General features: G+C 43.0%; 1 protein-coding gene across 2 annotated transcripts in view; it reads right to left on the reverse strand.

The window, feature by feature from the left end:
* The window catches only part of TPH2 (tryptophan hydroxylase 2), a 318,850-nt gene that overhangs the window by 232,749 nt on the left and 60,201 nt on the right, over positions 1-25,900 (reverse strand). For both annotated transcript variants that reach the window (XR_015727189.1, XM_087868923.1), the window contains exon 9: positions 15,979-16,105. Coding sequence is in view for 1 of the 2 variants with exons in the window: in XM_087868923.1 (XP_087725049.1) it covers positions 15,979-16,105 (127 nt within the window). In the remaining variant the exon portion in view is untranslated. The remainder of the gene's footprint in view (positions 1-15,978; positions 16,106-25,900) is intronic.

Raw genomic sequence — 25,900 nt, forward strand, 5'->3', positions numbered from 1 at the left:
TGTCCATACAATGGAGAAAATAAAACGAATAACTAACATTTATTGAATTCTTACTATTTACCAGTGCTGAATCCTCCATCTTACAGCTGGGGAAACTGACACTTAGGTTCAATAACTTCGGCAAGTGTAGGGGTGACAGAGCTGGACTGGAATCGGTTGTGCCCAACCCCCCAAGTCAATGGTATCTGCACGATACTATACTGTTTGCCCCCTCTTGTCAGCGACTGAATGCTACAGGCCCCTGGAATTGATGTTCTCTAAGAGCTGGGCATGGCATATGCCAGGAAAGCTGTCTAGCTTGCCTGCAGCCACTCTTCCATGGCTTGCACTGGAGGGTACGTGCCTTCAACGCCTCTGTGGCCCCAGAATCAGCCAAGGAACACAGCGCACGCCTGTCGGGAGCCAGTGAAGAGCGCGGACTAGAACCTCGTCATTAGGTAGCCATGTGCTCTGAGTCTTGCAAGTGGGAAAGAGCATGGCTGTCAGGCCAGCTCAGGAGACCTGAGACCACAATAAATTAGGCAAGGAAATAAAATACATTGTGCCCAGAGCACCAATCCCTCTGTTCCCTCTCCCTTCCTGTAGCCAGGAGATTTCCCTAATCATAAAGGGGGGACAGGCAGGAGACTGAAGATGAAATTTTACTTCTTAATTCAGGATCATGTACCCCTTCTAATAGAACAGCAACCCCGCTCTGGCCAATTGTCTCCTTGGGTAAAATCAGTCTGACTCCCAGAGACGCTGGTCTTTTTAAGAGAAGCTAGGAATCCGGATGTTCATGTGAGATAGCCTCAGATGCGTAAACGCACACCACTTTTTCAATCTAAGCAAAGTGTAGGCTCTGTATCTATGTATTTCCCCCCTCACTCCCTGCCCTCCACCCCCCCCCCCGCATTACCCCCCTCACCCCCACCTCACATTAGCCTGAATCCTGCTTCGGTAACAATAACTTGCCTCCAGTACACCAAGCGCATGTCTCCGTGGCCTCACCTGGTCACACCTTGCTCTGACACCCTAAACTCCTGGTGAACTAGATCAGGACTCAGAAAACCTCAGAGCTCAGACGCTGCCACGATTTTACTGTGTGGTCTTGGACAAGTCGTTTCACTTGTCTGAACCACCCTTTATTCATCTATATAATGGGGATTTCTTTCCTCACCAAATTTTTATTGAGTACCAATTGTGTGGACAGCACCCTGTGTTCAGGGACAATAACAGGAGTCCCGCCAGCCTGAAGGGCCCCTGTGAGACTCAGATGAATAAACCCACGTCCCATGCTCCAGCAATGCAAGAGCTGTAACTCAGACGAAGGTTCCCTGTTCTACGGTGATTAAGACCACAGATGTCTTCGTGGCTGACTCATCCCTTCTCAGGGTTCTGAATCTACAGAGTCATTTCTACAGAGAAATTACCTTCCGGGTGGGCGATTGTGGGCTTAATTATAGGTCAACAGTTCCTGAAACTCAATCAGAGGAGCTTTCTGATGTGCAGACAATCCATGGAGATGCAAAAGTTTCCTGAAGTACCAACAGCTCTTCCATCAGGAACCATATATAACAGCAAATCAAAAATTATCTGACCGCTAAGAAAGTCTTCCCCCCAGAAGCCCCCTCTGGTCATCCTCAGCCTGACATAAGTGCCTTCCTTTCCCTGTCTTTGAATTCATCAAGTTCTGTTTAAAGCCCTGTTCACTTCTGTGTAGCCCTCACTAGACTCTAAGTCCCCAGGGAGCAGGACCATGTCTGTCTGCTTCACAGTCGAATTCCCACTGCCTGACACATAATAGATGTTCAGTAAACGCTTACCGAATAAATAAACGAATGGGCCACGATTCTGCCAGGCTGTGGGACAGATGTGTAGGAGGGACACGGCAAGGTCACGCCTTTGTTAAAACGCCCCTGCGAAGAAGCAGAATGCAATGCCCCTTTTCTCACCAATTACAGCTTCGGCTTGTATCTTGGAAGAACTAGGTCCTCTTCATTAGAGTTGGGGGAGGAAAAGGTGAGCAGCCCAAAAAAAGTTCTTGTGAGCGCTGCACATTTAAATGTTTCTGAAGTATGCCATTTTAAGGCATCTTCCCATGTTTTATTACAGAGAACTTTTAAACCTTGCTAGTTAGACACCGACATAGGACCCCTGTGTACAGACATAGAGACACATCCAAAATGCATCCAAACTAGAGCAAACAACGTATTTTGGAACTCTTCCAGTAGCTTCTTCGCATACTTTTATGCTAATGCAACCATCTTACAGCCAAAACAGCCAAACTGCAAACACCTGGCTTGAATCCTCAGAAACTTGAACTCATCAGGAGGAGCAGCCGAGATGTAAAACCCCAAATTTATGGCTTTCTTCAGTTATTAAGGGAGTGCCGCGTGTATCCCTCCTAATCTGCTTGCAAAGTTTAGTCAGGAATTCATATTTCACGTGCTCTCACGGGCACAAACAATATTTATTCATTTGTTCTCCGAAGCTGTTTCCTGCAAGTTGCCTTTCTCGGTGTTCACTCAGGGGAGGTGTGCTATTAACTCTGGGGAGGCCTCCTCCATCTCCAGGGAGAAGCCTGACATCTTTTAGGGGAGGCCTTACCTTTGTAATTTATGGTTAAAACGCTTTACATTGCCAAGTGGCATGCTGCCGCCATCTGAAACCCCTTTGTAATATAAACTGCATAGTCTGCATTTCAGAAGGGAAAACCGGAGTTGTTGCAAGGTAGAGAATGACTCAAGGTCACACGGGGGTCTTTCCTGCCCTTGAATCTTACTGATACAGCCACCCTGATATCTAAGTGCACAGTCACACTGAATATGCCAACTAGCAGGGATTGGAACCCCCACCCTGCCCTGCGTTAAGCAGCTTTACAATGCATTATCTCGTTAGTCCTCAACAGCTCTGCGAAACTCAATCCTATTACTGTTCTCACTTTAAAGATGAAGAAACTAGGGCACAGAGAGTTTAATTAACTTATCTACCGTTGCCCAGCAAATCAGTGACGGAGCCTGGATGGGAACCTAGGTAATTTGACCCGAAAGTCTGCACTCTGAATTTACCCACTCACTGGACGGCCTCGCTAGCCAGTCCCTAAGGCACACTGGCTCACGGGAAACCACGTAGTGTTGTACAGGGTGGGTTCACTCTATTTTATTCCAGCTTTCCCTGTTACTCCCTCCCAGAATGCTTCTCTGAGATCAAGTCTATGGGGAAGGATATTGATGACTTTACACAAAAAGAGAACAATAGGAAGGATGAATATGGATTAGATAAAAGTAGCCCTCACTGATAGGGACAGCCTAACACAAAGTCAGAAAATGGAAGATTAAAACATGTAGGGAAACCAATTTTTAGTTAAAAAAGAAAAAGAAAAACAAACAAAGCTCATTAGCTGCATAGGATGTCCATCGAAACATTCTGCAACTTACCTGAGTGAAAAGTCATAAGCCCATATTTCCAGAGTACCTCCAATTGATTCTTGCTTCTGGAGATGTAAAAGATACAGTCTCTCCTGACAGCACAGGTGTTTGATAAATGGAGGAACATCTCGTTGCTCCCTTTTCCAAAGCCAGGACTCCCTTTACGTTCCTATTTGACGTGGCGAAATGACTTCGGAAAAACGAGAGGCTATATACCAAATGTTAACAGTGGTGATTGCTGCTCTGATATGACAAATGATCTTCAGATTCTTTTCCTTCCTTATCCATTTTTTAACATTTTTTTTCCTACAGTGAATATATGTCACTTTTGTCATAAGGAAGAGAAACAAAGAGTTTTTGTAAAGACTTTTCAATAAAGGAGTCCCCAAGTCACCCTGCCTCAGCCTCCCTTCATCGCCGAAGGAATGATTGTTTACGGACACTATAAAGGACAGACTGGCAGACCCTGAAAAGAGCAATGAAGCCCCGTGGGTGATTTATTCCCCTCCGCCCTCCTAGCATTTCTTACTTACACCCACTGCGGATTTAAGCCCTCAAATGACAGCATTTCCATTCTCTGGGAAACCTTTCCCCACTATGAAACCCATTCATCGGAAATATTCCAGAAATGCCCATCTTTACAGTGACAAGCATATAAAACTCTAAGCAAATTATAATATTTCTACGAAGGGAACAAAGAGATTTTTAATCACCGTGTGTTCAATCTCGCGTCGTGTTTCTTATTGTGTTTCCGTTCATTGTGGTGCCTCATAATGCACAGTAATACATTTTACGTCTACTAAATGCGCTCTGGGTTTTTATATCACAGTTCAGAAGAATAGCTTCGAAAATCCTTTTGACTCCTTTATTTGAAAACTACATTTGTGGAATGGGGTAATTAAATTCCTATAGTTCGATATAATATTACCTCTGCTATTCTAGCTCATAAAAAGAAAAAACCCAACCATCTTCTCCCTGCTTTTGCTAGAAATGGAATTATACCACAGATATTTCTGTTAATACAAGTCTAAGATTTTGAGAGCCTACTCCATTGTAGTTAAACCAGAAAACTCCCTCTTTTGTACATCTTTATGGAAATTAAAATGACTGCAGAAATCTTCTGTGCTTGATGAATGCATACTAGCTTACTTTGAGGAGAAAAAGTAAGAAGGGCTCCATGTCAGGGCTTTTGAATCCCAGGAAGAAGTTATCTCTAGATGAAGAGCTCGAGGATTTAGGGCCTTAAAATGACTCTAAAATTAGGAAATCAATAATACAGAATCTTTGGTGCAGTTAGGATTTCTTGGGTAGTGGTAAGATCGAGTGCTATCATATCTGAGCATGATGTAGATAACGGCGTGGCATATGTGTCACAGAAATATTTCATCCCATCTGCTCCTCATTCAGTATCAGGTGGTAGGAGAATATCCCCATTTTAAAGAAGACATTGGAGGCATGAGGTGGCAATGTAATCTGTCCCGGAACACAAGTTTAGGAAGTAACCAAGCTGGTACTCACATCAAGAAGACAAGAGATAACATATGTTGGCAAGGAGGTGAGGACAAGGGGACTCTTTTGCCCTGTTGGTAGGAATACCAATTGGTGCGGCCACTATGGAAAGCAGTATGGAGTTTCCTCAAAAAGTTAAAAACAGAGCTAACGTATGATTTAACACTCTCGCTTCTGAATATATGTCCAAAAGGAATAAAAACAGGCTATTAAAAAAGATGTCTATGCTCCCATGCTTACTGCAGCATTATTCACAATAGCCAAGATATAGAAACAACATAAGTGTCCATCAATGGACAAATGCATGGAGATGTGGTACTCAACGGAACGCGATTCAGCCCTGAGGAAGAAGAAAATTCTGCCATTTGCAACAACACGGATGGACCTGGAGGACATTATGCTAAGCGAAATAAGTCAGACAGCGAAAGATGAATATTGTAAGATCTCACATATGGAATAGAAAAAAGCCAACCTCATAGAAACAGAGACTAGAATGGTAGTTACCAGGGGCTAAGGAGTGAGGGATAGGAGGAGGGATTGGTCAAAGGGTACAAACCTCCAGATATAAGACGGAGAAGTTCTGGGGATCTTAATGTCCAGCATGAAGATGAGAGTTAATAATACTGTATTACATATTTGAAACTCTCTAAGCGTATACATCTTCACAAAAAAGAGATGGTGATTATGTGACGGGACACAGGCGTTAGCTAACTACTCACTCATATTGCGATAAATAAGTATATCAAATCAGCACATTGCACACCTTAAACTTCCACAATGTTGTATGTCAATCACACCTCAGTAAAGCTGGAAAAAGAAAAAAAAAAAAAAGCTGGCACTCAAGCCCCACTGGACTAACTTGGGGTTCAGGCCCTTTCCATCACATCGCGCCACACCACACACTGCCCATCAGACACCCCAAAAGCTGCTTCATCGAGTGCTGAGAGACTCCAGCTGCTGGCTCTTGGTGCTCCTGGATGGATAAAATGAAGAGGGCACAGCGCTCACTCGGCCCGCAGACAGCACGCACTGTTGCCAAGCACCTCGATGTGTGTGAGTCTCCAAGTACCTAAAGTAGGTTGTTGGGCTTTTCTCCCCCTCATCTGCAGTTACACGATGGCTCTCCGAAGCCGCTAGGATACGGTTTTAAACGACGAAGAAAGATTCAAGTTGCAAAAATATACAACTATTCTGGATTGCAAATCAATTTGTTTTTAACCAGAGCGAGTAACGTAGAGCTCACTTTTAATTCCAAATAACGATGGTGTCCTCATCATAACATACATAGATGGCGATCACCTCATAATGGCAAGGATGAATGTCATAAGTGAAACATACAGAGAGAGAGAAAATACCCTTGGCTCCAGCATCCAAGTTCCCAGAAGAGAGTTACAGTCAGAAGGAAGTGAGCCCGGGCAAAAGGACGCTAAGGGAAAACACTGAAAAAGTTATGCTTTATGGGGCTAGCTGAAGAAATACAGTGTTCCTACAAGGTGCTACAATTTTTCTATATGCACAGAAGACATAAAAGTGAAAGTAATGAGTTGGAATAGATACTATTAACTTTTAATTAAGTTACTCTTAGAAATAACACACACACTGATCATTTGCCCAAACATCTCAATTAAGAATGTATAAAAGTGCATTCCTTCCAGCTTTTTGTCAGCTTTGTATCAAATGATCCAAACAGCTGAACTAGTTCAAAGACTCTACATGGACTAAATAAGCCTGGGGCTTATTTCAAGCTTTCTGGAGAGATACTGAAATGGTCATTTTTAATGTCATCCATCTTCAGAAAGAACTAGAGCTGCGCGTTAAGTCTCTTAAAAGCATACCTAAGTTCCCCCCTCCCAGGCAGGTAGGCAAAGACGAGTAACCGGGAAACAAGCTAATGTCCTCCCACAGGCAGGAAAATATTAATTAGCAATTCATAAACTAAGGTTACCTTTACAAGTACACTTCGAGTGTGAATTATGGTCGATTATTAGTTTAAGACTGACTGTATATTTCATTACCACTCTCAGCGTGAGAAAGTCCTGGTTATAACTGGAAATTCAAACACACTTGATTCATGACCATCAAAAGCCGCAATCAATGCAAACTCTTTTACTTGGAACAAATAAATTATTTCTTTTGATAAAGTACAAACAGAACCTTATATTATTAATTTCCTGACAATCCTATTCTGGAAAAAAAAAATTAAGCTGGTAACTGGTTCTCTGTTCACAGTGAATTCTACCCTTTCAAAAATCATTCTACACTTGCATCTCCTAAACGTTGTTCCTTGGACTATTAAAAGCTTAGGATGCTAATATGCATTCCATAGAAAGAGACTTCTGCAACCATATAATGCATTTCCTTAATTCTCAAGTTCACTGTTTTCACATTTTAACATTTCTAAGATGGAGCTTTATCTTACAATGTCAAAAACTTCTAACTAAAACTTTTTTCCCCTTTAAAAAAAAGCTATTAAATTACAGGTATATTTTACAACCAATGACATCTTAAAATGGTTGGAAACATGGTAAGTTTGGAGAAATAATTTTTTTTATTACCTGTGGACATTTACCCTGCAGCTTACCACATTATAGTCTCTGAAAAGTCCTATACTTTACAAACAAAGCTGTTTTCTTTATCTAACTCAATGTTTCCCAAACATATTTGCCCATGGATCCCTTCTTTTCTAAAACTCATAATAACATTTCATGAGACTAATGTTCTGGGAACACATTCTGGGAAAGATGGCTTATTCTTTTATTACCCTTGGCCAAGAGTCTTCGCTCATCAGCTTTCCAAGACCCAGTGACAGAAACCTTCAATCATAAAGTGAAGGTAAACATGTTTCAGGGTCGACAGAACTAAATGGATGACCCAAAACTCTCTGTAGAGAGAAAATTCCAACTAGGCCAGAGGCCGATTTATTCTGCTTGGAAACATCTGTGGTGTATTCATACTGATTGCTTTCTCCACAAATGATGCACGGCTTTGTCTGTTTCAAATGCTTTTATGATGTGAAAAATGAACAGACTGAATTGAAGCCATCTGCATGGTAGGATGGGACGCACCGTAGGATGGGACGCACCATTGGGTGAAAGGCACCCCTGTACATTGCCCGACATTTGGAGGGAAGAGAAATCCATATTTTTCTAGGACTGGTTCTTAAATTTACTTCATCAGCAAATTACTATTTGTGCATTCCCATAAAATTGAATAAAATAAGTCATATGGCCAAAGAGCAGGCAGCAGGAGAGTTTGAGAGCAGACACTCAAAATGAAACCAATGACATGGCACTCATTGATGCAAACGTCCATTTTTAGCCCCAATCTACGTCTTAAATAAACTCATCTCATCCCACACAATATCTATCTGCCAATATTCTATTAATCCAGTTTGTAGAAAAAGTATGGAAATACGGAACTAGGACTGGAAGATTACTGCGTGCCTTTTGAAACAGACTCAAGCATTGTCCAACAGGACCCCTGGCTAGCAGGACAACTGATTGTCCTGGACCAGCAGCAGTGGCATTACCAGGGACCTCGTCAGAAATGCCAGATCTCAGGCCCCATTCCACACCTCCTTGATCAGAATCTACCTTCTCACAAGATCCCTAGGTTATTACATACTACGGTTGGGGCAGCATTGGTCTAGGCAATATAACCTTTCTCGGACTTCCTGTTTACTACTCACCAGGGCCCAGATGTCATGAAGCTAGCTGCTCACTTGTGAAGGTGGATAACTCACAAGTTATTTTTGTCTACTAGACACGCAAATGCATCCTGCCTGGTAGGAAAGACACCTTCAAAGTTATGGGGGTGCTACCCTGTAGAACATAAACCATTTTGCACCTTATTCCAGAATTCTCTTTCAGGGACGACATGGTCTCAGTCCCTCAATTCATCATCCTGCTTCTCCCTCATTAACGAGTTAAATAAACCTTTGACACGTGCTCAGCACACATGACAATCATGCTTCAAACTGTTCACGGGTTCATTCAAACCCAGTCATCTCTTGACAGAGATAGGATACTCATCTCTAGTGAACCCCGCAATAGCCACCCTCTCTTGGGAAAAACAGTCAGCCAACAGTAATTAAGAACATCCACTCTGACAGAGAGATGAATCCAGCACGGGTGGAGCCCTCAAGGATGGTAGGTCTAATGCATCACCTAACTTCAGCTACAAGGGCTGGCCACTGAAAGCGTGTAGTTCCGCTTCAGCTTGCAGGCACAGTGTGTAGCCAGAGAACATTTTGTTTTGTTTTAATTTTTGGATTTGAGGGCCTTTAGGTGTAATGTGTATTCTCCGGTTCTCCACAAGCTCCTATACTCCTTATGATCGTATATGAGGCTGTTTCACACGTGTTTGCGACCTAGCTGGCCCCTGAAGGCATTGACGTTTACACCCCTTAAAGAAGGCACTAAGCTATTAAATCCACTTAAGCCAGCGCTACGGTGGGAAATGGCTCGTCTCGGAATCACAGCACACTCGAAGCGGCCCTTATTGGGAATATTTTTGCATATCTATCATGTGCAGACCCTGGACCGCTATGACGAGTATAAAAAGAATGCAGCTGCCAAAGCCAGTGGACTTAGTCATTATCCACCAGAGGGCAAATTATTTACACGTCTAACAATGCATTTGAAATACATTTATGAGGCGTCATCATCAATTTCTTCAGATACAAAAGAGTTTCATTGAAATGATTCTCCGAGCATAGAAACCACGGCCCACATAAACAGCAGAGATAGCTTCATTCTCAACACTGAGCATTATTGAAATGTCAAAATAAATATCATGCAGAAATACAGCAAGAAGAGGCACTTTAGCTATAGGCTGTAGCCTGGTCCCTCTGAAATCAGACCCAGGAGTCCAAAGGCGGCTCCGGACAAAACAGAGTTTAGTGGGGCCAATTTGTCCTAGTGGACGTTGCTTTCTTCCTTGGATGGACTTGTGGACAGCACATCACAGAAAGTTCTTAAGTGTCTGCCTTCACAGGCGTGACTCTGTTTCCTAAGTGCTTAAATTCACTAAACAAGGAAAAGCAGGCACTACATAAACAGAGTCATTAATAATATAAATCTCACCTAGAGGAAAAGAATAATATGGCCTGTCTCATTGTGCTGCATAAATAGTGATTTCCGTGGTTTTCCATTTGTCCTCTCTATGGATTTTTCTCCTTTGGTACATTTCATCTCTCATTTTACTCCAGTACTTCTTCAGGGGACTTAATGGGAACAATTTTGAGGAAATAGCTAATAACACCTCCATTTCTCATTGGGACAGCTACGAGGCCTCACCAACCACCACTATCCCCCCACCACTGGACTTTTCACACCTCCCAGTGAGGCCTTAGTTGGCCCTTAATTTTTTTTTTTTAAGATTTTATTTATTTATTCGACAGAAATAGAGACAGCCAGTGAGAGAGGGAACACAAGCAGGGGGAGTGGGAGAGGAAGAAGCAGGCTCCCAGCAGAAGAGACCGGTGTGGGGCTCGATCCCATAACGTCGGGATCACGCCCTGAGGCGAAGGCAGACGCTTAACCGCTGTGCAACCCAGGCGCCCCAGCCCTTAATCTCTTAGTCTTTTACCTGAGTCATTAAATTGGGCTTCTAGCTACAGTACATGGCTTGAGGGTCATTAATATGCAGTTATCCAATAGGTTATTTATTCCAGGGTTTACTGGCCGGAATCTGTGTTTTCTTTCAAAACCACCTTCCAGTAGTTTTCCGTTCACTTTCTTTTTCACTGAGAGATGGGATGTGGTTTCAGAAGTCAAGAGAAGTTTTAGTAGGGTTTCAGGGAAAATCTCCCTGGCCTCCTTGCACTGGGAGTCTTTCCTCCATACTCCCCACATCACACAGAAAAAGCTTTCCAGATTTCTCTTCGGTCTGTGAGCCACTTTTCAGAGTAAATGGGCAGTCTATAAAACTGGAAGGAACTGGAGGAACTGGAGCTGCAAGGCTTGTGAGAGGCGGGAAAGCAGAGGGGGTTGGTGTCAGGGCTGCTCAGACAATATGGGGGAAAGAGGAATGAGTGGATCAGGCAAAACTCTCCCCTGCATTTAGAAGAGATTCGAAATCTTTTGTGTTAAGGTCTTTTGCACGTTTGTACTCTCTTGGGTTTGGTTGGTTGGTTGGTTGTTGTTTGCTTGTTTCAACTGTGAAAGCTACTGCAAGAGTCCAGAAAGGCTGGCTCTCTTAGGGGACACTTGATCCTCCTTAACTTGTCACCAGGTACTTCTTACATACAAATGAACCTGTCTGCTGGCCCCTGCTCCCAATTCCAAATCCCAGTCTCCACCACTGAACTCAGAACTCAAACACGTTCGGACGACTCCCCTTAAGCCCACTTCTCCGTATCTCTCCTAATAAAAGCTGGGAGCGCCTGGCTGGCTCAGTTGCTTGGGCATCTGACTCTCGATTTTGCCTCAGGTCATGATCTCAGGATCACAGAATTGAGCCCCACGTCGGGCTCCATGCTTAACCCAGAGTCTGCTTGAGATTCTCTTTCTCCCCCTCTGCCTCTGCCCCTCCCCCTGCTTGTGCTCTCTAAACTAATTAATTAATTAATTAAATCTTAAAAAAAAAAAGCTGACGCTGATTCTGGGTTTTCCGTATTTTTGCGTACAAGGTCATGAGCTCCTTGATGCAAGTACTACCTTTCTGTCTTTTTCCTATTCCTACCTCATGGTATCTAGGACTCTTTACCCACTTAAAGACTAACTGTTGATTGGTGTTTGCAGAGGTGCAGATACATTCCAGGAAAAAGCAATGAAAAAAATGAGAGAGAAAGAGAGAGACATGATTAATGACCTAATGATCTCTAACAGATGGAAGTATTTCTGGCTGTTGTAGCTAGGGCAATCCACAGAGAAAGGCATTAGAATCATGCTAAGGAATATAAGTTCCAAAAGAAAACTTACTCATACTACAAATTTACTGGTCCTAGTAGAATAGGTTTCAAGGTACAGTGTTTGTTCTTTCTTGCAAATGTAAGAATAGAAAAAAGAATAATGCCCCCCCTCCAAAGATGTTCTGCCCTCTTCCCTGGAATATATTCTCTTTCCAGATATAGTTAAGAAAATGGATCTTGAAATGGGGAGATAATTATAAATTATTTGGGGGGGGCAATCTAATCACATAAGTCCTTAAAAGCAAAAAACCTTTCCCAGCTATACCAGTGAAAAGAGATGTCACAATGGAAGGAAGATCAAAGAAATGCCACATTGTGGCTTTGAAGACAGAGGAAGAGGGCCATGAGCCAAGGAATGCAGGCAGCCTCTAGATGCTGGGAAAAGCAAAGAAACGGATTCTCCCAGGGGCCGCCAGAGAGGAACACAGCCCTGCTCACACCCTAATTGTGCCTCTGTGTCAGACTTCTAAGCTTATGAAACCGTAAGATAACCAATTTGTGTTGTTTTAACACAAGTTAAAGTCACCCGTAATTTGTTAACGGTAGTGATATAAAACTAATACAAAAGGCTATCCTCGTTTTCAGCATGGCCCTGTAAAGCGCTGAGCAGGCATTCACTTCTGGACCCCCAAGCTGGAGAGATGTCTTATCCTGGCTGAAACTGTCCCTCCAGTCCCTCTTCCTCCCTTCTCAACTTGGCTGACTTTGTCATCTTTCAAGATTCCACACAAACCTTCTCTCCTGTGACGAGGCTATAAATTCCCCAAATGTGAGGCCCTGTTATATTCTTGATGAATGTTAGCTTGAATGATGGACTTAATTAATTATCATTTGATGGAGTGTAAAAATAAGGGCCAATAAAACTATTTTCTTGTCACTGCTTTTAAGAAAGGTATAAGAGGGGCGCCTGGGTGGCACAGCGGTTAAGCGTCTGCCTTCGGCTCAGGGCGTGATCCCGGCGATCTGGGATCGAGCCCCACATCAGGCTCTTCTGCTATGAGCCTGCTTCTTCCTCTCCCACTCCCCCTGCTTGTGTTCCCTCTCTCGCTGGCTGTCTCTATCCCTGTCAAATAAATAAAATCTTTAAAAAAAAGAAAAAAAGAAAAGAAAGGTATAAGAGCCCTTGCTAGGATCCGCCTACATTCACATCCATGAAGTCCTACCTTATTCCTTCTCCTCTCTTCGGACACACACACACGCAGAGCCTGGCAGAGTGGAACCCTGGTTTGTGACTGTTCAGAGTCATATAAGTAAGCAATACGCACACCCCTGATGAAGAGTACAAGCTGTAGGGGCTCAAAGACTGAACCCAGAAAGTTTCAAGGGAAATTTTCAAGGCATGGAAAAAGTTCTAAAATGTGGAGATTGAATCAGAGCCAAGGTTTGAGAATTAAATAACAGAACTCAGTGGTGTGCTGGTTTTAAAATATGCCTACAAATATACAAATAGTCTGATACGCCTTTCTTCAAAAGGTGGAGACTAATTTCCCTCCCCTTGAGTATGGGCTGGAGTGAGTCCCTTCTAATGAACACAATATGGCTGACATCAACAACATGTGATCAAGTCACAAAAGTCATTACCACTTCCTCCCCTTGATTTCTCTCTTTCTCCTCCCCGCCCAATCCCCTCATTACTTGCTTTAGAGGAAGTGATTTGCCAATAGCCACATGAGTGAACTGTCTTGGCAGAAGATTCCTAAATCTTCAGACAACTGCAGACCCGACCATGTCTTTTTTTTTTTTTTAAGATTTTATTTATTTATTTATTTATTTATTTATTTGACACACAGTGAGAGAGAGTGAGAAAGCAAGCACAAGCAGGGGGAGCGGCAGGCAGGGGAGAAGCAGGATCCCTGCTGAGCAAGGAGCCCAATGTGGATCCGATCCCAGGACCCTGGGATCACGACCTGAGCCAGAGGCAGACGCTTAACGGACTGAGCCACCCAGGCGTCCCCCCTGCCCACATCTTGACAGCAATCACAGGATGAGTCCCTGAGCCAGAACTACTCAGCTAAGGTGCTTTCAAATTCCCAAACACAGAAACTATGAGATAATAAATGCTCGCTGTTTCCAGTGCCTAAGTTTTCAGTGATTTGTTATACAGTAATAGATAGCCATATACATGAGACACAAGCCCTCGGGCAGAGCTTGCAAATTGGAAGTCAAGATCCTGATTCAGTCTACAAATATATTTTCCTCAGCTCATCATGTTTTTTATGAGCCAAAATTTAAAAATCATTTAAATTCATTTAGAAATCTAGATTTCCAGTCTCTCTCAAAAATGTGGAGATCTGGCCACAGAAAGGCCTGCATGCCGGTCTGGCAGCTGTGAGTGAGAACTGAGGACCTGCCTTCTGCTGCCGGCTCTCCCAAGCTCCCCGGAGCCCCCACGAACGCCACTAACTACTCATCGCTACGCCGACACTAACAGCCTGGCCTTTGCACTGCTCTTTCTCTTATATTAGAAAAATATTTCTCATTTCTTATATCTCTGTGAAAACTAGGAAACAAAAGATAAACTGAAAGGGCTTATGTGTCGTAAGAAATCTAGGAGAACAGGGGCACCTGGGTCGCTCAGTTGGTTAAGTGTCTGACTTTGGGGGCGCCTGGGTGGCTCAGTCATTAAGCGTCTGCCTTCGGCTCAGGGCGTGATCCTGGCGTTCTGGGATCGAGCCCCACATCAGGCTCCTCCACTGGGAGCCTGCTTTTTCCTCTCCCACTCCCCCTGCTTGTGTACCCTCTCTCACTGGCGGTCTCTCTCTCTGTCAAATAAATAAATAAAATCTTTAAAAAAACAAAAAGTATCTGACTTTGGTTCAGGTCAAGATCTCAGGGTCCTGGCATTGAGCCCTACATTGGGTTCCATGCTCAGCGGGGAATCTACTTCTCCCTTTGCCTCTGCCCCTCCCCCTCCCCTCACCCTCCCTTTCCCCCTCCCTCTCCCCCTCTCTTTCCCCCTCCCCCCACTCGTGGGCTGTCTCTCATATAAATAACTAAAATCTTTAAAAATAAAAAAGAAAGAAAGAAATCTAGGAGAACACTTATTTCTTGGTGGGAGAGAAGAATATCCCTGCATGCCTAATATGCCATCAATGAGTATCTGTGTCAAATACACACAACTTAAGATTCTAGAAGCTTTGTTCATTTAGGCAAATGGACTGGCCCTGTCAATGAGTTAGATAAAGCTGCTCTTTCTCACCCCGGGCTCTTAGAAATGGGTTAAGGTAAGGACAATGAGTTTGCTAGATTTGGCTTTGAGCATCTGAAAGGAAGCCACCAACATGACACTTTTCCCCTCGTATTGCTTGTTTTGAGAAAAACCTTGTTGAGAACACAGCAGCTATCAAATCTTCTGGTTTTGTACTTACAATAATTGCTTGGCTTCAGCTTCTTCTTGCTGACTCGGATTATGTCTGACCACACCCCTATTGACTAATCGGAAATAATATCAAGCTCAACCCCTACTTTTCCATAAATGTATATATTACTATTCCTAATGTCTCTAGGAAATAAACACTGAACTAGAACACGAGTCAACGAATATCAGCACACAAGCCAAATCTGGCCCACTGCCAGCTTTGATAAATAAAGTTTTATTGGAACACAGCCACACTCATCTATTTTCATGTTGTCCACGACTGCTTTTGCCCCATGGTGACTGAACTGAGTAGTTGTGACAGAGACCTTATAACCTGCAAGCCTAAAATATTTATTATCTAGGGACATCTAGGTGGCTCAGTCAGTTAAGCCTTTGCCTTCAGCTCAGGTCATGATCCCAGGGTCCTAGGATCAAGTCCCCCATTGGGCTCCTTGCTCAGCAGGGAGCCTGCTTCTCCCTTTGCCTAGAGCTCCCCCTGCTTGTGCATGCACTCGCTCTCTCACTCTCTCTCTCTCTCTCTCTCTGACAAATAAATAAGATCCTAAAAAAAAAAATTTTACTATCTAGCCACTCCTTGAACAAGAAGGATAAAATGCAAATATTTTGATAGTTAATAAGCTAAGAACACATCGTGCTTCAAAGGAACAGAACATGGGAAACAGTGAAGTCATCACGCCCTCTCCAGGGCATAGTCAATAACTCTAAAGCTTGCTTTACCTTACAATGGACATAAATAGAACAGTGCTTTAAATTGAAAATGAACTCACGGTGGCTAGTTTCTGAACATCTTCATCTGATGCTCCCAGAGATGCCAGGCCTATTTCTTGCGAAAACTGAGCAAACTTAGGGTCCGCGAGTAGTGGAACATGTCCCAGGAGTTCATGACATGTGTCTCTGACAAGAAAAACATCGTAAAAAAATGTTATACCAAAGGCTTTAAACTCTCACTGGTAGAACAAGACTTAAAATCCTAAATATGACCTTGGTATTATAATCACTGTGACCAAATTTCATCAAGTCTTTGTTTTAATCCCCCTTTAACATCTCTGAGATCCAGATGCACCTTACAATTCACGGCCTCTTCAATTATATGATATCCAATATTTGTAGTAAATGACAGCAACAACTATTTTCGAGTGCTTACCATATGCCAACCACATGGATACATACACTATCCCATTTTATCCTCAAGAGAAACTTCGAGCATTAGAGTAACTTACTAATACAAAATCCTATAGAGCAGTGGTAGGCAATCTACAGTCGCAGGACCAATCTGGCCCACTACCTGTTTATAAGTAAAGTTAATTGGAACACGGCCATAGCCCATGCGTTTATGTATTGTCTGTGGCTCTTTTTAACTAGAACTGCAGAGTTGAGTAGTTGTGACTAAGACCATATGGCCTGCGGAGCCTAAAATATTTACTAGCAGGCCCTTTACAGAAAAAGTTTGCTATGGTGATAAAGCCAAAATTTGAATCCAGCTTATGGTGACTTCTAAGCTGTTGCTTTTAACCCTTAAGTTGCACTGCCGGTCATGTTACACGTTGCAGACACCGGGAAACAGAAGACGATCACATTGTCATCATCAAAGTGGCTTTCCCCATCAACGAGTTATCTGCCCATCACACAAGCAACTCCCTTGAGCCTTCACAGTGGAAAACCTTCCCGGTCCTCTGCTTTGGTTAGGCTGGACTAGGAAATAACAGAAGCTTGGATCTGCTCTCATTTGCCTGAGCTTCCATTTGGAGCCAATGATCAGGCAAAGGCAGGTACATGTCACAGGGAACAAGGCAGATGCCTTCCTGAGTCATTGTCATGAATCACAAAGTGTTCCCTGATACCAAGCTATATTGGAACGAATTCCCCTATGATTCTCTGGGAATGGATCAAGAAGCTGCAATATTTTATTTTCCTGGCAAAAAGTAATTAGCAGGTAGTATTTGAAAGATGTTTCCTAATTTCACCTGGGCTCCTCTCGAGTGTATCACTTCAAATAGATGCTAGAATATAAATGCCAGGTGCTGTCACTATTATTAAAAGTATCAAGTACATCGGGTGGTTATGTGGTTGAAGCAAGCCAATGGTGGTCAAAGGCACAAAATTGATGCCTACATAAAACAGATGGCGTTACTCAATCAAAAACTCTTGTTCCCACAACTCAAACCACATGCCCAGCCTGGGCCAGCACTTCATAGGTACATCAGGTTGAACGAGCAGCCACATGAGAATGTGGGGACAGGATACTAAAAGAAATTCCCAGTTAATTCCCTGTCAACCGTGTGCCAATAGCTTTCTTTATACACATGACTGAATGTGTGGGAAAGAATACATGGCTGTTACTCTCCAATCATATTACTCAAGGCAGAGAATTAGACTCATTGGATTTTAGGGCATAAGGAGAATGTAAATATTATCTGAGTCCTTCATTTTATCTATAAAGACATTAAAGACAGAAGGGGAAAAAAGAAAGCAAGCTGACATATTCTGAGCTCCTATTATGCGCTGGGTACTGTACTAAATGTTCTCATGTCATATCATATTCTTTCCTTACAAAGAAGTCTCATTATTCCCATTTGATAGATGGGGAAACTATAATTCAGTAAATTTAAGCATCTTCCCAAGGTCACACTCTTAATAAGAGACAGATAAGATGTGAAATCAGGGGCACCTGGGTGGCACAGTGGTTAAATGTCTGCCTTCGGCTCAGGGCATGATCCCGGCGTTATGGGATCGAGCCCTGCATCAGGCTCCTCCACTATGAGTCTGCTTCTTTCTCTCCCACTCCCCCTGCTTGTGTTCCCTCTCTCGCTGGCTGTCTCTCCCTCTGTCGAATAAATAAATAAAATCTTTAAAAAAAAAAAAAAGATGTGAAATCAAATTCCTCGAACTTAAAGCTCTGCTTTTCCTGTTCTGTTGTTTTAACTAGCAGATGCGGAGTAAATGAGAAGGGGTAGGTTAGAGGGCACGGCTTACACTGTAGGTAGGGAGAGAGTTTAACCAAGCTGGTTAGCACAAGTGAAATGTAGTCAGTACGTTGCAAGTCTCTTTTCCTGCCACTCAGTGGCCCTCAATCCTCTAAATTACCTGAGGGGTCTTTTTAAAAATATCAGTGACAGGATCCTACGTAAAACCTATTCAATCCAACTCCTCGGGATAGACCAGAGGATCTGTTTTGTTTCAAGAGCTCCGAGGGTGCTAATAAGACAGCCAAGGTGGAGACCCACTGTCATAACAGATGATGCTAGGAGCTCTCCTAGCGGCTTCAAGCAGCAAGGAATTGAAACGAAAGCCGAATGTGATTTTGTAACTTTGAGCTGCCCAAACTTAATTCCCCTGAAATTACATCAGAATAATGGGAAATAATGGAAGGTGGTGAAAGAAAGTTTACTAGAGAGCTAATTACTCCTCGCATGTATTTGATTCAGTTAAAGCGTCTAATACTTCTTTGCTGGGAGCAGACCCTATCGATGCACTCCTGTGACTGGTTTCTTAAAAGGCCATCATGCAGCCTGCACTGATGCTGGGATTAGGGTCAAGGGGCCCATGATGGATAAAGCTGAACACCTCCATTGTGGCCTATAATGTAAATACTAAAGCCCCCTTACCTATCCAGGCAGAAAATATGACAACAATAATTCCAAAATTAGACCAGATATCAAACTTTGGGGAAATACGGAAGGTGGCGTAAATAAAATAGGTAAGCGAGACTAAAATAACAAGTATTGTGACCAACACATATCGAATGCTTGCTATGAGCCAGGCAGGGTGCTGAGTGCTTCGTCATGTGAGAACGAGACAGGTCACTGCTACCATGGCAGTGCATTTGGGGAGCAATACTGGATTTACGTTTGAGCTTGTTACACCCTTGAAGACGGCTGCTGCAGAAGACCGTCTTCTATCCACCTAGGTATAATGGAATTCAAAATCATACGCGTAGAAGGAAGTGAAAAGTTGGCAGCTAAAAAGGAAAAAGAAGGAAAATACTAAGATCCAAAGACATTAAGGAGTCAATTCTCTGTAATAAAAAAGGAGCTATCACCTAGATTTTAAGTTAAGGGCCATTATCCGAAACCGATAACTCACAGCCAACCTAAGAATGTTTAATACCATTCCAATGACAAGGTAAGCAACTATTTGTAGAAGAGGATAAAAGAAATATATCTGAAAGAATGAAATCATACACTACGGCAGAATTTACTGTTTCATTAAGAATGAAAGTCTGGGGGGTACCTGCGTGGTCAGTTAAGCGTCCGACTCGATTTCGGTTCACATCTTGATCTCAGGGTTGTGAGATCAAGCCCCACACCCAGCTCCATGCTCAGCAGGGAGTCTGCTTGAGATTCTCTCTCTCTCTCTCTGCCCCTTCCCCAACTCCTGCTCATGTTCTCTCTCTAAAATAAATAGGTAAATCTAAAAAAAAGAAGAAGAAGAAGAAGAACAAAAGCGTGAAGCAAGATGTCTAACAGAATTACTGATGGAACGTGAGGGATGCCCTTCGCCCTGTTGTAAGTAGAAATGATACCGCTGTTTCTCACTAGTTTGTGTCCTCCTCTCAGTTCCGTGTCCCCGCAGAGACCCTGAGAAAGAACCACCACTCAGACTCCTGAGCAAGTGTGTGTGTGTGTGTGTGTGTGTGTGTGCGCGCAGTATGGACAGGAAGCCCACTTCTCATTGAGCCAAGGCTTTAAGCACCTGTATTTCAAGACCAGAAACAAGGTTATCGTCTTTTATGACTGGTGCAACGTTCTCAGAAATAAACCCTATCCCAGTGTCTTTGGTTTAGACAAAGGGTATAGACAAAGGAAACTGAAGTGCCTGGAAACCCTTCAACCAACAGCAAAGAAAGATGTTTAATGTTACTCACAAAAGCAGTTACTTAACTTTGAAAAGTTTCTTTAGTTTCTGTGACACTGAAGGATTTAGAAGCTAGGGTTGACTATGACATGGAGACTGAAAGAAGTTCCAGACTATTGGGAATCTGAAGGGAAAAGGCTGAGTCTTCTCTCCAACCTTTGTATTAGTCAGGTTCTGTTGGGCTGGAATCACGCGGTTTCACCCTATTTTACAAAGTGCAACGGTTATTATGTCCTGCATATAAAGTAGTTCACGATCCCTCCGTCAGTTGTGTCATCCGCAGCTGGGACCCCTGAGTATCTAATTATGAACAGGTTTCCGAGGTGAGCCCACAACTAGTGCCTTATCACACCAGATCTCTCTTAAAAGATTCAATTATTTGGCTATAATTGCACCTGTCAGCACATGCTGCCTCCAATCTCTACATCGGCAAACTTTTCTCTTTTTAACTCGCATCCCTTTGATGCATTTTCGCCTGAATAATGCTTTCAGAAGCCTTTTCACAAAAGCGCTCTGTTCACTGGAAATGTAGGGCCTTTCAAAACTGTTAACACTGTAAAACATCATGTCTCCTTTTGAAAAAAAAAAAAAAAGAATGAAAAAGAAAAGCCAGAGCTGGTATCAGACTCTAAACTTGTGCTGCTCTAAACTGGAATCTTCTCTGATAAGCCCTGTTAGGAGGATTTTAAAGCCTGCTGAAATGGGCCCACAAAAGGGCCTGGGCAGCATGCCTCCGGGGAATTCTTAAATCATTCTAAGAAAGTCCCGATCATCTTGCCGCGGGGAAATAAGGGTCCTGGTTGTTAAGTTCACATTCAAAATGAGTCTGGCATTTTTCTCCTCTTATCAGTTTTCAAAGCTGACTCCTCACGCTACGGGTTGAACAACTCCTTTTTATTTCTGCTGTAAATTAAAGCCTTTAAGAAGCAGTGAGCCAGCATCCAACACTTGCTTCCCATCCCAAATCAGTGCATCTGTCTTTTAAATCATATTTCTATAGGTTTTGTTTGTTCCAAACGACAGAGAAGCCAACACAGTAGCTAAATCATGAAGAGAAGGAAAGCAAGATGAGTGGGAGGGGTGGGGAGCTCGCGCTGGTGAAAAGAAACAGGAGGATGAGCTGGGAGGCAAAATCGGCTGTGTTTTTCAGCTTTCACACAACATTTGGTGGGTGAGTGCAAGTAATCTGGGATAACACTCCAGGACGCATTGGAAAGGGGGTGACTTGGTTTGTTTTCACCGCACGAAGGAGAGAATAACAGGAATTAAGTTGGTATCGAGGCAATTTTTCCTCAGCACTTGCCCTGCAGCCATATACAGAGTTCCTTTGGTTTAGACTTAAAATAGCAGACTGTAAAATCTGGCCCAGATAAAATTTTAGGCAGCCCTTATGATCACCCCCTCTTCTAGCCCTATCGCCGTGTAGATAAATAGATATGCGGCCCTCTTTCTATGAAGCCGAGCACTTGGATATTGCCCTGAGGAAATCGTCTTTACTTTTCTCCCCCTAGGAATCATAAGGAAGGCCACCAATGTTACTTTCCTTCACTACAATTCTTTTGAGACTGACAGAAGATATTATAGTTATCTTTTTTGAAATTTCGTTCAAGAAGCATTTATTGTATGCCTATTATGTACCAAGTACTATGCTAGGAACCGATGCTTAAAAGTAAATAAGACATAATCCTAGAATAACTCCTAGCAAAGTCACCTTATGGTTCCATAAAAGGGCAAACAGCAAGTACTAACTTTCCTGATCAGGGAGAGACATAGTTTCCAGTTCTTACAAGTCCCGTAAAAGGGCTGCAAGGGAAACTTCGCTATGTCTCTAGTTCCCCTGTCATCTCAGATACTTCTTATTTCTGGAATAAATAAATAAAGACTTTTAATTCTTTCCCTGCCGCCTCCCCGAGCTTCACTAAATATTCAGGATGCAGTATAAGAGAATGGGGAATAGTCTACACTCAGAAGTCAGAGCCAAGTCCGTTTCCCACATTCCTGCACAGGCAAACGACTCAGAGGGGTTCCGTGCAATTTCCATCTTCATCGATGGGAATAGTCTGTATCTCTGCTGTCCAGTATGGCAGCCACTTGGCACGGGTGGCTACCGGACACTTGAAATGTGGCGACTGAGGAACTAAATTTATAGTCAATTTAATTTTAATTAATAAATTTAAATAACCACATCTCTACTGTATTGGACAGCACAGATGTATTGTTTCCTCCTCTTCGGAATGGAAATTACATGCGTTCCTAGCTCATGGAGTTCTTAAACAACGTAGTAAGATAACACATGGAAAACACAAGTTCCCAATGAGTTAGGTATTATTCCTCATATTACATCGAATTATACTCACAGCAACATCTACCGCACTCCAGTAAGGTTGCTCTTTTAGAAGATATTTTATCATGTATGCAAGAACTTGTTATCTTCTCCAGGACAGACGTCATGCCATGTTCGTCTTCGGATGCCTGGCACATAATAGATGCTTAACTTAACTGTCGTTTTACCTCAACCAAACGGAGCAGCGATGATGGGACCCTACGGCTCCATAACGAGGTAAATCCAAGCGCGTCCCAAGTACAGTTTTCCTCATTTCCGGTGTAGCATAAGGGCGTTGGACTAGGTCTTGGTTTTGCTATTTCCTAGCTGTGTGACCCCAGGGAAATGACCTGACTCCCTTGGACGATGGATTCGCCACCTGTTAAATGGTGGCGGTCCTGCCTACCTCATAAAGATGAGTGGGATGATGCCAGCCCGACAGAACACATGTGGGAGAGGTCAGATCCCTTTCTGCTCTTTTGTGCTGGCTTCCGTACCTGTCAACAGACGTACTCTCTGCCCAGCAGTGAAGACGTGGCACCAGTGGTTACTTCTTCCTTGCCTAAAATTCAGTCACTTTGAATTTCTTCTTCTGAACTTGCAGTTTAAAAATGCAAATATTCCCGAAAAAAAAAAAAATGCTCCCAGGTCATCTCAGTCTTCCACACGTGAAGGCACAGAAATGAGCTTCCCCCTGACTACATGGCGCTGAGGGAATGAGAACTGTGGTTCAGGTGTGGCGTTAATTTTAGATGACAAGCCCCATGCAAGGAGGGCAGACCTTGGAGGGTGGGGGTGGGAAGGAATCCTGCTTTGAATCTGCTTATATGTATCTGAAAGCTATGCCCCAAGTCACTGTGGATAACAGCCTTAAAGAACAGCAACAGCTCCAGCAGGCACTGAGATATAAGTTCAGTTTCAAAATGCACACGTTTTAAATAATGTAGACTGCTTTTTTTTTTTTTTTCAGAGACTATCTATTGTTAGAGTGCTTGGGGCTCTTGAGACAAAAGGCCCTGTAAAAAGTCTTAGGGGTTATTTTTGCTTTTAGGCACCCCACAAAACTGGACACAATTTTATGATTGAAAACTTGGGGGAGTCCAGGTCTAGGAACGTACGTGGCCTTGTAACCATGCCGGAATTTTATGAGGCCCATCAGCCTGCTCATGAATTTAAGAGGTACCAAGAAAGAGTGGACCTATTTGGTATTTATATAAAGCTTTTTTTCTCTCTGCAAAGATCAAAGCATTATTTCATTATCCCTCACACAGAGAGGTTAAGTGGCTTGCCAACAGTCACGCTGAGAGCTGATAGCAGGGCCTGGATTTCAGGCAAGCAGCCCATAGGTCCTTCTGCCTGAGGACACGGACACAGCAGCCTCCTATCTGCATTTCTACCCTACAGAGAGGAGCTAGCCTCTTTTTCCCAGGGAAAGAGGAGATGTGTCCTCTTGATAAATAGGGCAGGCTTTGGCCCTGTGAAGATCAAAGGAGAGGCTGGGCTTCGAAAAAAGAATGGTAGGACCAAAGACTAGATGGGACCTCATAGCTCTAGCCCATCTAATAGGCACAGACAGTACTGAGGGTCCTGGCAAAGCAGGGCCACCAAATTAAAGAAAGCGTGTTCCTTTATGTTACTCGTACATAAAATCTGTAAATTAGAAAAACTAAGAAAGAATCTATTCAACTTCACACATAATAGGTTTTGAGCTTTCCTGTTTAATGGTACATTTAACATAGAACAGTCACTAATCTCCCTGTCACTGACACGACTACTCGAGTTCAAATTCTGACTTCCTCCCTTACCACCAGCTGTGTGACCTTAGGGAAGTTGCTTAACCTTTCTGGGCCTCAGTTTCCTCATCCATAAACTCAGAATAGTAACAGCAACAACCCCTCAGAGGGCTGTTGTATTAAAGAGTTCAATCCACATACAACACTGAAAATAGTGCCTCGTCCATAACAGTCAATAAATACATACTTGTTAATAGTAAAAAATATTGTTGTTGCTTCTGCTGATACCGATACTGCTGCTGAAGTTATGCATTAGTCTAGAAGGGATGGCAATACTTTCAGGTCTTAGGACCTCCATCTAATGTCTTAACTGGCCCAGGTGGAGCCCAAACCAAACCTCTCCTGAGGGGGAAGACGGCTGCCATGCTGAGGGGGTGAGCTCTGGGTTCAAATGCAAGAAAAGGACGCCGGATGGGATCGGCTTTCTGAGAACATGCCATTTTCTGAGAATCGCTAGTACTAACACTTCTCTGCAATCCTGCACGGCAGCAATGCTAATAGCGCCGAGGAACCCAGTTGGCCAGGCAGGGAGCTCGGTGCTGTGCTCCGGTGTCCTCCGGGAAAGAGCACGTTTAAGCTACACAGAGCTCATAGGAATGAAGGTTAAACTCTCTAAAGGTCTGGTTTATCTTCCCAGCGCCACAGTAAGACCTTGCCCGGACTTGCCTTCAGCGAAGCCCGATATTAAAACACCCGAGACAGTCCGGGCTTAAGGCACACAAGTTCACATGCCCAGAATCTCTCCAACGACAGCAAGGAGGGAAAATCGAGAATGGAAAGATCCTCTTTTTCCTCTCATTACAGACCTAGTGAGAGGCACCTGTTAGATCAAGAGAGGGGCAGCCAAATTTTCTTATAAATGTGAAAACCTACATCTTTACCTGCTGGTATTATTACTTAACAAATGAGGATTAATGTCTGAGCCACAAGAAAAGAAAATAAATGACATTTCCGCCAGTTTTAGGGAGGGTTCTGTTCTAATAAGCAAAGGCTAAGCATAAGATTCATTTACTTTGCTTAGAAATAGAAGAGAAATACTGTCAGAAATAATTCGCTTTTATTTTTCTTGTAAAATTGAAACACAGCAGCAATTATAAGAAAAATCACCTGACTGCAAAGCCTTTTTTAAACTTTAAAACAGTTATATTTAAAGATAACATTAATTGCCCCTAAAATGTTCAATTGCGACAAGAAGAATTCCCTTAATGCAAATGCATTTAGTGGTCTTACGGCAATAGACCCTGCAATATTAGTCAATGGTGTCATGAATTATTTCCTAATGGTGGAAGTTTGCCCTTTGATTTGAAAAGTGACATGCCAGGAAAGAGCAGAAGATATACCCACATCACTTTGTGCTGAATAATCGATCACCCCTTCGCAGCTCTGAATTGGGGACTCCCGGAATGAAGAAGCTTATCCTATGTTGTGCCAAGTATATTTTTGTTACTAGTATGTTAAGCCCAACATCTGAAAATCAAATAGAATGAATCTTTTTAAATGTTTTCACTCAAACATTGTTTAAAGGGATTCCTGGTGCAGAACTGCATTATTACTTTGGCAATAGTTCTTCTGGAAAGACAGATACTGTCTTGGCTTGATCTCAAAAAACTGATGTTAAAGAATGTAGGTTTATATTTAAAATTCCTGGTTGCTTCTCCCTGAGCAATACAAGGGGTAGAGAGGTTGCGTTACGGATGTGTATTTCACCACGGCTCTGGG

The sequence above is a fragment of the Ursus americanus genome, chromosome 17 (assembly GCF_024610735.1).
Source record: "Ursus americanus isolate L20-20 chromosome 17, mUrsAme1.1.p, whole genome shotgun sequence".
Lineage (NCBI taxonomy): Eukaryota > Metazoa > Chordata > Mammalia > Carnivora > Ursidae > Ursus > Ursus americanus.